The 14,716-nt window shown below is 39.3% G+C and overlaps 1 protein-coding gene and 1 long non-coding RNA gene across 12 annotated transcripts in view; one reads left to right on the top strand and one right to left on the bottom strand.

The window, feature by feature from the left end:
- Window positions 1-10,162, bottom strand: part of MON2 (MON2 homolog, regulator of endosome-to-Golgi trafficking) — a 78,769-nt gene extending 68,607 nt beyond the window's left edge. For 3 of the 8 annotated variants that reach the window (XM_026074189.1, XM_026074190.1, XM_026074191.1), the window contains exon 1: window positions 9,925-10,162. In XM_026074189.1, coding sequence (XP_025929974.1) covers window positions 9,925-10,035 — 111 coding nt within the window. In that variant the 5' untranslated portion in view covers window positions 10,036-10,162. Of the gene's footprint in view, window positions 1-9,022; window positions 9,173-9,924 lie in introns of all 8 variants that reach the window. The other 5 variants (XM_026074183.1, XM_026074184.1, XM_026074185.1 and 2 more) reach the window with 3 other exon arrangements.
- An 89-nt stretch (window positions 10,163-10,251) lies between these two features.
- LOC112970144 lies at window positions 10,252-12,978 on the top strand. Of its 4 annotated transcripts, none has more exons than XR_003254900.1 (2): window positions 10,252-10,326; window positions 10,911-12,978. It is a non-coding gene; the product is annotated as an uncharacterized LOC112970144 (long non-coding RNA). The 4 variants fall into 4 exon arrangements; XR_003254898.1 differs by having other exon boundaries at window positions 10,258-10,326; window positions 10,844-12,978; XR_003254901.1 differs by lacking the exon at window positions 10,252-10,326 and adding an exon at window positions 10,337-10,723.
- The last annotated feature ends 1,738 nt before the right edge of the window (window positions 12,979-14,716 follow it).

Genomic DNA, 14,716 nt, shown 5'->3' with positions numbered 1-14,716 from the left:
GTACAACCCCTACTCATACCCTTCTCTTTTATACAGATCTATGCTCATTCTCTCCATATTTAAACTGGTAAAATGCTGGTTCTGATTGCATGGCACTGGGTACTGACAGGGATTTATTATATTAGATGATTTTTTGCATTTGGATTAGAGCTTGCTCACGTCCTACTGGCTCAGAGAAAAGTCAACTAGCAGAGTCTCTGGGAATGTAGCATCACGCACTGTAAAGGAAGACACAGTTATGGAGTACGTAAGCTAAATACTTAAGCTAACTGCACACATACAAGTCCACGGAATCAGAGAGGAGGCACTCAAAGGCCAAGGTCAGTGAAAGGTCACCCTCTCTCAGGGTCATGGTGACTGGGGAAGGTTACTGATGACTGGAAAAAGGTAAATGACACACATATCTTCAAGAAGTGCAGGGAAGAACATTAAGAGAACTACAGGCCAGCCAGCCTCACATCAGTCCCTGGGAGATTTACAGTGCAAATACTCCTGGAAACCATTTCCAGGCACATACAGGGCAAGAAGATGATCAGGAACAGCCAACATGAATTTACCATAGGCCTAACCAACTTGGTTGCCTTCTACAATCAGATGACTGGCTGTACGGCTAAGGGGAGAGCAGTGCATATTGTATACGTTGACTACAGAAAGGCCTTTGACACTGTCTCCAACAGCATCCTTATAGTCAAACCGGTGAGATATTGGTGAAACAAGTGGACAATAAAGCGGGTGAAAAACTGGCTAGACTGTCAGGCTCAAAGCATGATGACAAGCACAGTGTAGTTCAGCTGGCACCCAGTTACTAGCGGCGCTCTTCAGAGATCAATACTAGGGCAAACAGCATTTAACAACTTAGCGACCTGGATAACAAGATAGAGTCTGTGGACAGACATCTAATTGGGGTTTCAGTATGCTGGAGGGCAGGGTTGCTGTTCAGAGGAACCCACACAGGCTGAACAAGTCGGCTGATAGGAACCCATGAGTTCAACAAAAGTACATGCAAAGTCCTGCGCATGGGATAATTTAAGCCCATGCACCAGTACAGGCTGGGAGCTGACTGGTTAGAAAGCAGCTAGCTTTGCAGAAAGTGACCCAGGGGTCCTGCTGGACAGCAAGTGGAACAAGAGCCAGCACTGTGCCCTTATGGCAAAGGTGGCCAACTGCATGCTGGGCTGTATTAGTAAGAGAATAGCCAGCGGGCTGACAGAATAGAGTTTTCCCCTCTGTTTGGCATTTGTGAGTCCACTGCTGGAGTACTGTGTCCAGTTTTGGGCTCCCCAGTACAAGACAGACATCAACATACTAGACTGAGTCTAGCAGAAGGCCACTAGGACAGTCAGGGGGCTGGAGAACAACGTACAAGGAGAGGCTGAGAGCTGCGCTAGCTCAGTCTGAAGAAGACATGGCTGAGGGGAGAGCCTGTTGCTGTCTACATGTACCTACTGGGAGGCTGTGGAGAATGTGGACTGGTTTGCAATCACTGTTCAGATTCATACCCCATCCTGGATATGTGTACAAGCAGAGAAAGACAGTAAGGAAAAAGGAATGGAATAATTCTTATTTCATATCACTTGTAATTCTATAATTTCTGCTCAAGTTTCCTACTGTAATATTTCTTTCACAGATTCTTAGCAATCATGGTAAAATATTATTAATTTTCCTAAAACTGAAAATTATATTTCAGTAAGCTATTTGCATCATCACATCTTCAATGGAAAAGCAGCAGCAGCTATAATCTTCTCACTATTTTAAGCTTGGAATGTGCAATTTACATGAATTGTTGAACGGCCTGACCTTTTTTTTTTTTTTAATCAAGAAATTAATACATTTGCCTTTTTTGTTCCTGTTACCTCCATTTAGCATATAAATGCAAGAAAATGCAGAGAAATGGTCAGTCTCTATTCATCTAGATGACAGTTTCTTTAACTGTTCATAGTCTACCTGAAACAGAAGCAAAATTGCTCAGGTTTATTCTAAACCATGGTCTAGTAGTGCTCAGTGGAAGAAATAAATAATGTATATCCCAACAGCAGGGACAATACTTGAAGATACCAAACTCTAATCCCTGCTAAACTCTACTCAAGATCAGTACTATTCTCAATTACTGATGCTCCAATACTCTGAGAAAAAAAATAGACATGTTAATTGATTCTATTATACAATTTCTCCACCACCATAAGATTTATGATATTCCATATTTTTTGCAGAGAACCTTGTTCATTTCCAGCTTTAGTGCAACTATATTAGTTGCCCTGATGTTAAAAGTGCGATTTCTCTTGACAGGAGCGATTACTCTTCTAGTCTACTAATCTTCTGAAATTGTCAGCTTGCAGTATCAGCAACCAATTCAGAAACCTGAAGGTTAATCATCAATAATGCCAGAAGAGGTGCCAGTGTTATCTAAATTGCTTCAGAGCTGTTGTGTCACCTGATGTGAATGTGTATGTAAAGATAATGAAATACAAACATTTAATATCACGAATTTTCATTTGACAATCAAAACACTACACCTCAGCTAGAAAACCATCACATATAAATCAACCAACTGAATCAGAGCAAATAACATGCAACAACTCATTACTAAGCTGCACTGATGGAAATGTAAATAAAAATGTTAACCAAGATTTGATACAGAAGAAACAACTACTTAGCGAAGATTTGAAGACGTCTTAGTCAAACCTCTCTCTTGCATAGTAAGATAGTCAGGATGTATGTAATATTTCTTTATATGTGTGTGTGTGTGTGTGTGTGTGTGTACGTGGGATGTATGGATATCTTAACAAAGTCCATGTCAAGCATTAATATATTTTTGAATAATCCATCAAGTACAACACAACTGATTATAAAAATCACTGAAATAGAGCATTTGAATTTTCATGACATATTTTTGTCATAACAATCATATTTCTACACAAAAATCTGTTTCAGAGCTTTGGGAGATTTGTGCTTGAAGTTCAAACTAATTTTGTGTTCAGCTTGTTGATCAGAACAGATGGGACCAGACAACTCTTGAGGCATTGCCACAGATACTATATTCAGAGTCACCTAGTCAGAGACTGTAAATCCATGACAGTGACAGCTGTTTGCCTGGCACCTGATAAAAAGAAACCACAATCAACAGTTTGGACACAAGTTTAGAATCTGGGTCTCCAAAATCTAATTTCCAAAATACGGGTTTCCTGTATAATGTTCAGGAAGCCATGGGAGTGGAGGGGAATTCAATCTGAGATTAAGACACAGGAACTTAAGTATCTAGACTCCCACTACACTGGAAATTTAGTCTCTACTGAATGCTCCTTAGTTCTTAAAGCTCCTCCTTAAAATAATTCAGCTGAATCACCAGCAGGGGCTCAGTACAGTTGTCTAAGCTTGGGCCTCCATATCTGAGACATCTACATGTGGACAGCAGGACACAGTGCAGGACATATGGAAGACCCATGCTTTCCTGGACTAGCTGCTGCAAGCCAAGCAAAATACATTAAGGCATCTCAAGTAGCAAAGATACCTATGTGTGGATGATGGACTGAATCAACTCCCTTGGCGTCTACTGCAAGGTCCTCTGAAAAGCTGCCCAGCTCCACTGACTGTATTGACTGTATTTCCATAATGAACAGAGCATATGTGATCAATGAATAGGCACCTTAATCCTGCATTGAATTCTACCTTTAAAAGTTTACAGATAGATTGAGGTAAAGAAAGTTTTTTCATAACAGTTCTATAAATACTGTATTATATCTTTTAGGATAGTAAGAGTGATAAATTAAAGTTTTAAGATACTATATGATGGAGAAATTTGACCTACATGCATAACGTCAGCCATTCTTGAACACATGGCATTTCTTATCAAAGATTAAAAGACAGAAGTAAGAGCAAAAGGTCAAATGAAATTTAAAATTATAATAAGTCTTGAAACTTAGAAGACATTTGAATAGAAGATGATGGTCCCCCAGAAACGTAACAGCATATTTTTTAAAATAATTTCTTGAAAAAAAGTATTACTATACACAGATTATTTTTGAATAAAAACACAGCAAAATTAATTGATTCCAAACATGAAGTTAGCAGACTTGGCAACTGGTAAAGATTAGCAATAAGAAAGGGACTGCAGGAAATATTAGGACTCACCTGTTTCAAGTTACCAGCTCAGCTACTGGCTGGCAACCAGAGAACACTACAGAATAACTTCCAGTCACATGTGCAAGACACATGCTTCAGTGGAAGCTGCCTAATTATGAAAATATGCATTTTTACAGATCACAGTTTCTCCATCTCGAATGAATTTTCAAAACATTAGTTAAGTGTTGACTCATTAAAGCAAACAAAAAACACTTTCTACAGTATTTGCATCTTTCTGAACTAATGCTGTGAAGACTTGAAAATTAACCAACTTGGAAAGCTCACTACAAGTTAAGCTCCCTCCTATAGGCTATAGCTTCAGGATTACTTGATACATTTTAGTAGAAAAATAAAGCAAAAAAAAACTTGGTTACCCCTACAGAGAACAATTTATGTACTAAGGTCTGTTCTATGCCAAGTCCATTTGTTTCCTGTTTTTTCACTGTGATAGGTGCATGAACACAGCTCTCTCAAACCCATCAATACTAGTAATACATTAAGTGACTGAAAGGGCCAAATTACAAAGCATTTCAGCATATCTTTTTCTTTCTTAATCCCTCATTTGTCTACTGGACTACAGTCAACAGACTTTCTGAAATACTGTTACTATTGCAAAACAAACAGCTAATATTGACATACCACACCTAATTTTTTTTTTTTTTTACTATCCATTACAGTTGCATCAGGAATCCTAAAGTCAAGATTTATCAATATGAATATCTGAAGATCACTTGAAAACTATGAACCTAATTAACCTTTGTAACACGTTTAAATATTGCAATATATCCTTACATTTGCTTTCATGTTGCTACCCAACAATATCAGAGAGATTCCCTAAAAGAATAAGCTTCCAAACCAATTTTTCAGCATTAGCACTAAGATGAGTTCAGTATCAGCAAATCATTCCAGAACTAGAATGATTTAATTAAGTGGATGCAACTGTCAGGTATATCTCCATACAGAGAGCAGTGGGCTTCAAAGGAAGAAATGTATGAATAAAACTGTGTTCACAGTACACAACAGGGAGTCCCTAAGAAGGGGCCATATAACTTACAGTGTAATGAAACAATTTCAAAAACAATTTCTTACTTATCCAGAAGCTGCTCAAGTCTGGACTCTTTAACCTTTACTCAAAGAACTTAAAGCCACTTGCCTATAGGTAAAGTTCTAATAAAAGAAGGAAAATAAGACTGCAAAATCAGATCCTATTATTTCTCCTAGATATAGTGAATCAATTTACTACATTGTTTCAAAAATACTTTAGTATGCCAAAGGCATACGCAACTCAATAAGTAGTTTAACAAAAGCAATTCTGCTCCTTTTCAAAGGTCTGGGAAAGAAACAGTATGGAAAGGATATCAAAAAATATCTTTCAAGAATCTCTAGAGAGCACTTTCACTGAAATACTCCAAGCTAAAGAAGTGCTGCTTTTCAAAGTGCCCATGTAAAGCTTAGGGAAGTTGAACATTATTTCTTTTCCACTGTTCCAAGTTACTCCAGCAGCAAACATCCTAAAACATAAAGATACTACAACTTTCAATCAATTAAAGAGCTGCTAAGTGAAAAGCACACCTCTCTTCCACGACTGGTTGAGGCCATGCAAGCTGACCCAGTCACCCAAGCATGCAGTTCCTGCTCTTCTCCAACCCTACCTGCTCTTTCCTTATCGCTCTTCTACCTGCCCAAACATTCCTGTAACTGTGCAGTAAGCTGGACCAGGGTTAAACTTTTTCTGTGCTTTTTAAGTTCCTTTGGTTTTAATTGATAGTTAAAAAAATAAAAAAGCCCTGTGTCAACCTAGAGGCTACAAGCCTACTTAGAAAGCTCAGATGGCTGGACTGGATCTATGTAAACAACATGGAGTTATAAGACTGAAACAAGTTTGACATTCAGGTTGAGAAGAATTTTCTGGTATGCTTCTGCCCCCCCCCCTTTTAATTCAATTATTTCTGTTAAATATAAATATTTTTCACTGTATTTCTAAGGTTCCTTACCCAACCGAATCATCTAACCAAATCAGATGTTACTTACATAACAGTATTTTCAACCAGAATAAGGAACATTAGACAATTGATTTAACACACTAAATTATTTTCAATATTATGATAAGATGAAGTTCATACTCCAATTCACTTTCTAAGCTAATTTTTTTAAATTAAGGATTTGTTGTTTAAAAACAGACCTGAAGCACTTCTGCTAAATTACTCAACATGATGGCACAACAATTTTTCAAGATGATGGTTAAAAACAGTACTGTCTGCTTTGGCACACACCCAGCACAGAATATTCAAACTGCGGTCACTAGCAGGTTAAAATACTGCATTGAGCTCTGTTATGTGTATCATGCAGGTCAATTCAGAGTCAGAAGTTAAGCACTACTATGTATTAATAAAGAACAAAGCCTAAAGACCCCATATTAAAGACAGAGAATTATGGCCAAGTAATACTGTCTTCTAAGAGAAACATCAGATTACTTAATATAACATGAGCAAAACCACTGCTGGTACCAAAGACTGCTTCATCCTCCTTTATTTTAAACTCCAAAGATACAGTTTAATTTATGTTTGTCCTGAAAGCCGCTCTCACCTCCCTGGTTAGTGTTTGTTTCTATAACTGGGATATGAAAAAATACTGAAAACAGGAGTACGTTTTTCAGCAGTGTAATTAGTTGTACATCTGCCAATATAAACAGTTTTGGCATATCACAGACATGCAATCACCAAATCACTCTTTGGTCACAGTATATAGCTTTCATGTTTAGAGTATTTCTGTAGACAATCTTAAGCAACATATAGGGTTTATACCCTAATCATACAGAAACAGACAAGAAAACCCTAACAACAAATAGATGTTGGTCTGAAACCTAATAGTAATCAGTATTCTCCACACCCTTAAAAAAATAAGTCTAACACATGGTTAATCCCAAAATACTGCCAGCAACATAATGTCAAATCCACAAACTCTTTCCGCGGTTCCCATTTTGCACAGTATTAAGTGACATGACCTAGCAAAATAAATGGTTCTACTCATGTGCATAATCTGTCATACACAACAAAGAAGTAGTGTAGACTGCTTTGGGGGCAAAAATGCATTCTGTTATTTCTTAGGAAGAAATTCTTTTTGTTTGTAAGGGGAAGGAAGTTTCAGGGTTTGCCACATACTTGTAAGTTTAACATTGGGAGATATTCAACAGTTTCAAGGTTTCTTAACAGATTATCAGAGCATTAGTAGAAACCTCAAAATCCACTGTTAGAAGTGACTGGACTTAAGAACTACATGATCTCCACATAAATACGACTTACTAAGAAAACTTTACAGACTCAAAAGTAATTGAAACTATATGAGACAAAAGTGCTTAAAATACCAAAGAGTTCAAGTTCCATTCCCAGCAAGATCTTAAGACCTTAATTCAGGTACCTGTCTGAGGAGAAGGTCTAAATCTCACAGATTTCAAAAGACAGCCAGCTGATCCCTTTTCTGCTGACCCCCAAAAATCTGATAAAGCTGTCTGTGCCATCTACCTGTCTGTTCAAAGAATCATTTAATACTGTTTTGCTCTCTTTGTACCTAATAAATATGGCATTAGTTATATAACGTGTGTGTGTGTGTATATATACATGCGCACACATGTATACATATACATAATAACATGTTCATTACAAACATATTTAGAAGGTGAAAACTAAAACCCCGTTTAATTAAAATGGGTATTATTTTTCTGATTATGACACTTTAACTCCTTACAGTAGTGATTCAAAAAGGTTTTGTTAACATTAATCAGTTGAGCAACAGGCAGAACTGGGAACTACACTACTTCCTTTATCAGCAGCAAAACTACCAACTAAACTGATTTTGCAGAATTTTCATTAACACTATTAATATAAAAATCCAAAAGAACAGAGTAGACAGAAATAATTTTAGAAAGGGCTGATGATAACAAATAGCTGTGAGCAAAGTTTCCCTCAGAAATTGAAAGGATTATTAGAAGCAGTTTACCTGTACACAGCACCTATTGAATCTAACAACTATAATAGAGCTCACAACTATTATTTTAGACTACGTATTTTTCAATAGCTTTATCACACTATGACAGCATTAAAAAGTGACACGGAGGCACACATATCAGCTGCAATATAAGCATATAAACTACTTGGCATGAGGTGGAAATGAGAACAGTCTAGTTATATCACAAGTCGACAGTGAGATCATAAGTATTAGGAATCAGTTTAAAGAAGCCTACATTTAAAAGCAGTTCAAAAAACTGGCACTGTTCCAAATCAGTAAGAAGAAAATTCAACTCCTCTGATCACTAGCTAAATCCAGTCATGATTAGAACAAATGCATATGATTCAAATACCAATTCATCAGTTCAGATCTGACAGACAGAAAAGTAAGATATCAGTTTCCTTTAAAACTAGAGAGAGGAAAAGAAGAAGAAAAAAAAAAGGGGCTTCCAGAAGCAGGAAACAGTCTTACTTCCTCACAACTGTATCATATATCCTACTACAGGACTGCTACTCACCTCAGACTTCTATATAAGGACCCACAATTTGCTTCAGAAAAAGTCCCACCTCTCTGTGGAGTAGTACTGGAAGGTGTTCACAAATACAACCTATCCAAACTCCACACAACTGTGAAAACATTTTATTAGCAAAGTAAGCTATATAAACTGCTGTCTAGATGCAAAAGGGAACACAAAAAGTCACACACAAGAAACATGGAAAACAAGCAAATACCAAGAAGTGTACGTGCAGTGGTTATTTTAACCTTCAGCATGGCAGATATAATGAAGCATTATTAAAAATACTAACTTAAAAATTACATTGCCCATCTCCTCTGTAGATCTTGAAGAAGGTAAACATTATCACAGTGGGGAAAGTGGTTCAGCAACTTAATAACTTACAAAGTCACGCATTAATACACCGGAGAATGTGGAAATGGAACCTCAGCCTCTCTCTAAAATACACACTGGGCCTTCTGTCCAAATGATCACAACCTTTTCTTGATTATATGTGACCACACATTCTCAAACACACTGGTATTCTTCTGCAACCTGCAATCATACATAACATGCTCTACTACAGTACAGCACTTCATGCCTTTCAAAACAGCACAATCACTAGCTTCAATTCATATATTAAAGTATTTAATACTTTGTATGACACTAAATATATTATCACTTAATTAAAACTAAAGTCATACTAAATACGCAATTCCTTTCTTCCAAATTGGCAGTGTCTTTTTCATATCTTCACAGATACCTTTCTGGTCCTGCAACTTAATCTCAGTTTTTCCTTCCACCATTGTGTGGAAAATATATTTTAAGAAATGGCAACTCACAAACTACTGACAGAGAAAAAGTTAAATTCACTGTATAAATATACTAAAAGAAAACATACTGTTAAAGTGTATACTTTTAATTAGAGAGAATATTCTAATTTCTCTTCAGCTGGAGTAATCCTAGTTATCAAGATAACTGAAGTCTCGAGCTGCAAGTACAGTAAATCCAGATTTGAAAGATAAAACATATAATCCAGTTAAGGTAAGGTTTTGTTTTGTTTTAAGGAAGAAAAAAGTAACCTAAAGTACTCTGTCCCCCGAGTTTCTCCAGTTACAAGGAGCTGTCCCACAGACACCCCCCCACCGCCCGGCTGAGGAAGCTCAGCTATCCCGGCCGAGCTCCCCGCTTCGGCACCGCGCCGGAAGCACCAGCCCCGGACACGGAGCCGCCGGGCGAGCCGCGGCCGCAGGGCACGGACCGCTGCCCAGCGCCGGGCCCGGCCCGACGGCGCCCCGGCCCCTCACCTCCTTCACGGGGGGGAATTTTTTGCGGCATTCGAGGCTCAGGCCCCGCAGGTCCCCCTGCATGTTTTCCAGCAGCTTCTTCACGGCTTCGGGGCTGCTGGTCCCGGACATGGCGCCGCCGGGCCGGCCCCAGGCCGCGGCGGGAGCTGCTCCGGCGGGGCAGGACGGCGGCGCCTCTCGCCCACCGACGCGGCCCGACACGTCTGCGCCCCAGCACCGGAACCCGTCACCACGGCCCCGGCCCCGGCCCCGGCCTCGGCCTCGGCCTCGGCGCCGCCCCCTCCGCTCCCACAATGCCGGGCGCCGCCAGCGCCGCGCGTCAGCCCGCCTTGCGCACGCCCGGCCCGGCCCGGGGGCGGGGAGAGCCGCGCCGCGGCGGGTGTCGTCCGTCCCCGCACGGAGGTGAGCGCCGGGCCGCCGGCACCACCGGGCCGTTACGGCGGGAGGCGTCTGGGCAGCGGCAGGGCCGGCCGCGGTTTCGCGACAAGCAGCACGTCAAAAGCCCTGTCGCTTGGGAAGTGCCGCGGGTGCAGGGCCGGGAGGCGGCTCGGGTCGCGTCGGGGGTCGCCGCGGCCGGGGCCGAGGGGAGCCGCCATCACGGCGCGGCGCTGCCCCGGCTGGGCGGCCGCCGCTCGGCATCTCGCTCAAAGCGCTGTTTCGTGCAACTGCGCCACGGGCGTCCCTGATAAGCACCCTTCGCTGAAGGGAGCCGGCGCGGAGGTTCTCCAGCCGGTAAACACCGCTGCTGGTGGGCTCCGAAAGCCCTCTGCCGCCTGGGTGTCTGGCTCTCGGAGAGCAGGTCTGCCTTGAGGGTGGTTAAAAACTGTGAAACGGACTCTTCTGGGTGGTGGGGTTTTTTTGTTTGTTTTGTTTTTTTTTTGTTTTCGGTGTGTGTGAAGTACTTCACTTTCTTCTGCAGATTTTAACTTTTGTATGCTTGGCCATCTTTTTCTGTCCACAACGTTTCTATGCTTTTCTCCACGTAGAAGTCGGACTGAATTCTTAGTTGATGAGAGAAACAGAGGGGCAGCACCTCTACGAAAACAGGACGGAGGAAGGGACGTGAAGACGCTTCCAGAAATATCTTATTTGCAGTAGCTCTACAACAGTGTTCCCCTTTTTTTAAAAAAAAAAAAAAAAAAAAATGCTACCTAAGCCATGTTTCAGCAGCAGGTGCAAACAAAAATCCTAAGATCTTTAGCCAGTAACTGTAGCATTTTGTAATTTTCTTGTGTAACTTCAGCCACTGCAAAAGCTTCGCTCCCAAACAGATTGAATGCTTTTATGGAGCTTCTTTGTAGAGGACCCCATTCATCATCAGACAGGTAACACTTCACAAAGATTTTTGGTCTTCACTGAAGTAATTATTTCTCCATATCCTAGTTGTGGTAAATCTGGTACTGCAGTGGCTCTCCTGCTGTAGTGCAAAATGATACTGTAGTAAATCCATAACCCCAGAGAATTCCAAAACATTTTTGAGTTTCTATAGTCTGTAGTCTTAAAGCTTGAGAACACTGGAAAAATTTGCTAATTGCTAATGCTAATTTTGTGCATGTTTTACTCTTTTGTTTAGCAAAAGCAAAAATATTGTAAACAGTCAGTTTAGTCAGGGGACTACTCATGTTGTGAATGCCAATTAACTTATATGAAAGATAGATGACTTTCTTTTTCTTCAATCAAAGCCATAGCAGTAGATTTTTTTCCCTGTTTCCTCCCAGAGAAATGCCTTATATTAAGAGTACTGAAGGTATATGTTCAGAGGAGATGGGCAAGGGTGATGTGCCCATGAAGTTCAGGGAAGAATGTAGGGAGTAACTGACCACAGCTGTTGCAAAGAAAGCTGAATTTATCTTAGAAAAGGAGGACCAGAGGGCCTTTGTTTTAGATAAACAGCTATATCAGTTGAGTGGATCAACTGGTTGTGTAAATGTTTTTTCCCTGAGTTAATCCGAAGAATGTGAATGTCATCTTGAGTTAGCCAGACCAGCACGGGGGGAGTGGCTCAGCTTAACATAGAGTGTAAAAATAAATAAATAAATAAAACAGCCAACAAAAAGAACTTTGAAGAGAGCAACGGGCTCAAGCTGCTTTCAACCCATGTATTACTTCCCGGTGACTGGAGATGCCTGGCTTTGTGATGGTGAGCGTATTATAGAGACCTGTAATGAGAATCAGGTTTGTACTGTGACTCACCTGTATATTGTAATTGCTATATTGTATGAAGTGCAACTTCGCTTACTTTACAACTTGCGCTTGTATTGTGATTTCAGTAGGTTGCTGTATCATTCTGCTAAATCCAAATACCATGTAACATCAAATATCTACAAATAAGTAAATTTGTTATTAAACATTAAACCCTCCATGGATGAAATATCTAAAAGAACCTGGTCAGAGTGTATTGTGCTCTGACAATTGTGGGTTTTTTTTAAAAAAGCATACAAATATTTAGGAACAGTAATGGTTAATGCTTTGGAATACTTTGAAAACTATTACAACTCTCTTAGAAATAAATGCTTTTTGTATTAGTGTGTGTTTTAATTAATACTGTTTGTGTGCAATGATGGTTTCTTAATCTAAAGCAGATTATTTCATGATGTCAATTATTTTTATCATATTAGCTCATGTGTTATAATACTTGCTGCTGAATTGTCTTTTCTTATTCCAGATACGTAATGGCATAGAATTGGAACATGCTATAGGCTCTCTATACTTGCAATGGCTTGATAGCAACCTTGTCACCTTTATTAAATGTAACATCTAAAACTTTTTAAAGGTGTTTTTGGCTGACATCCCACCCTTTGGACTAGTCGTAATATGGCTCAGTTTTGCAGATCAGGGAAAAAAGGACCAGATGCTACTCTCATTTGCAAAAATTATTCATGTTCTTGATTCTTAAAAACTGTAGAGCTGTTGAGCATTGGTGTGTTTTCCCCCCCCCCCCCCAAAGTCCTTGAACTTTTCCCTGACAGCATCATGAAAGTCTATTTAATTTATCTCATTTGGAAATTCATTCCTTCTACTCACTCTATAACATAATAAACTTTTACATTATTATGTGTGTTCTTTTTCATTTTTCAAAAATTTTTTTAAATGCCTCAGTTTCATTTCAAGTCACTTTTGAGTCAAAAGTGGAACAGTTTGTGTGGACATCTCTGAGGGCACATTTTTGACTAGCATGTTAAAAATGCTAGTTAGCTGTTAAGCTTTGTATTGCACTATGGTTATTATATTGTTGTTTGCTTTGTTATTAAATTATATGTTATTTTGTGATGGATGGTGTTTGGAATCATTCACGGTAGCTTTATGACCCTAATTACCAACAGAAATGCTCATGAAACTTATTATGATTCATTCAGTTACCTCTTGGAACCACTGTTCATGATCATTTCAAATGATGTGCATCAGTCCTTTTTATTATATTAAAAATGGGATAGCACTCAGCTGTATTAATTTCAGGTATCTACTCAAAGCTATAATCCATCCTAATAGACATATACAGATTCAGACTTTAACTATGAGAACATGGTTCTGTTGCCACTGTACACAGAGGCAAAACTATCAGATTTCACTGTGGCAATAGAATTGGACTCAGGCTGGTTGGAATAACCGTATTTTTTTTCTCTGAGTTCCTTCTTTCATTTTACTTATGCTCCAGTACACTTCCATAACTGATATGCATCTATATATGGAAACAATACTAAATGAACTTCAGGATATGAAATATCATCAACTGCATGGTCAAGTAAAGAGGTTTGCAGGTGTCTCAGATATTTTCTCCCCTGCAGAGTTAAGGCTCAGAATGGAAAGAGTTTTGCCTTGTAGTAGATTAAAAACAGACACTGATATCAAAAGACAGTGAGATTTTAGTTTAAAAGAAAGTGTGAGGAGCAGCTTAATACAAAATCTTTCCTGTAATCCTTCATTTAAAAATATATGTCTTGCATTGGTCTGTGCAAGCACAAACAAGCCTGGTAGACACCCTTTACTATGAGCACTTCATAAACACCTTTTTAAATTACGGACAGAAGAAGTTGAGCAGGAGTATTCCTCTGGCCACAAGGGGTTAAAAGCAGAGGTGACAATCCTCCCCCTAGTACCTGATTTTATTTTTTTTGTATCCAATATGAGCCCTCATTCCTTTTGGATGTGGCTGCATCGGAGATTTATATCTACCAGCAACTCAGGGATTTTTTAAAAATGTAATATTCTCTCATGAACTGCCCTTGTGCATTTAGCCCATGAACCTTTTTGTTTAGGTATTAGTGTATATTTACATGTTAGTACAAGTTTTTACAAGATTTATTTGTATGTTTAGATTTTGGTACGCTTTTTTTTAAAAAACAACTACAAGAGCAATTTGCATTGCTGTCAATGAATCATCCTCTTGGTCATTTGTGAGCTATCAGTAATTATCTCATGTTATCTTTAAGGTCGCTGACAAAAATTTTAAGTAGTAGATGCCCAAAGTGTTAGACCTATGACATGTATTGGATACTCAGCAGTGATTCCCTATTAGGTTACAGTACAATTACTTCAGGTCCGACACACAAATCTCTCAACTGGAGGCTTACAACTCCCATGTATACAGCCAGCAGAGTTGTTTTTCCCTCTTTCCTGCTTGAATCTCATCCAAACTGATTCATGGGGTTTTTTGTGTTGTTCTTTTGAATGCTACTAATTGAATCAGCTGAACCTGTTAACATCTTTTCTAAGAAAGGACTGTTGTCCACTGCTTGAATTAATTTGTTGATAGAGCTAACTGTAACAAAAGACCAACAGATATATGATATTC

The sequence above is a fragment of the Apteryx rowi genome, unplaced genomic scaffold (assembly GCF_003343035.1).
Source record: "Apteryx rowi isolate R43461 unplaced genomic scaffold, aptRow1 scaffold_380, whole genome shotgun sequence".
NCBI classification, from domain to species: domain Eukaryota; kingdom Metazoa; phylum Chordata; class Aves; order Apterygiformes; family Apterygidae; genus Apteryx; species Apteryx rowi.
This window is presented reverse-complemented; position numbering and strand designations above follow the sequence as displayed.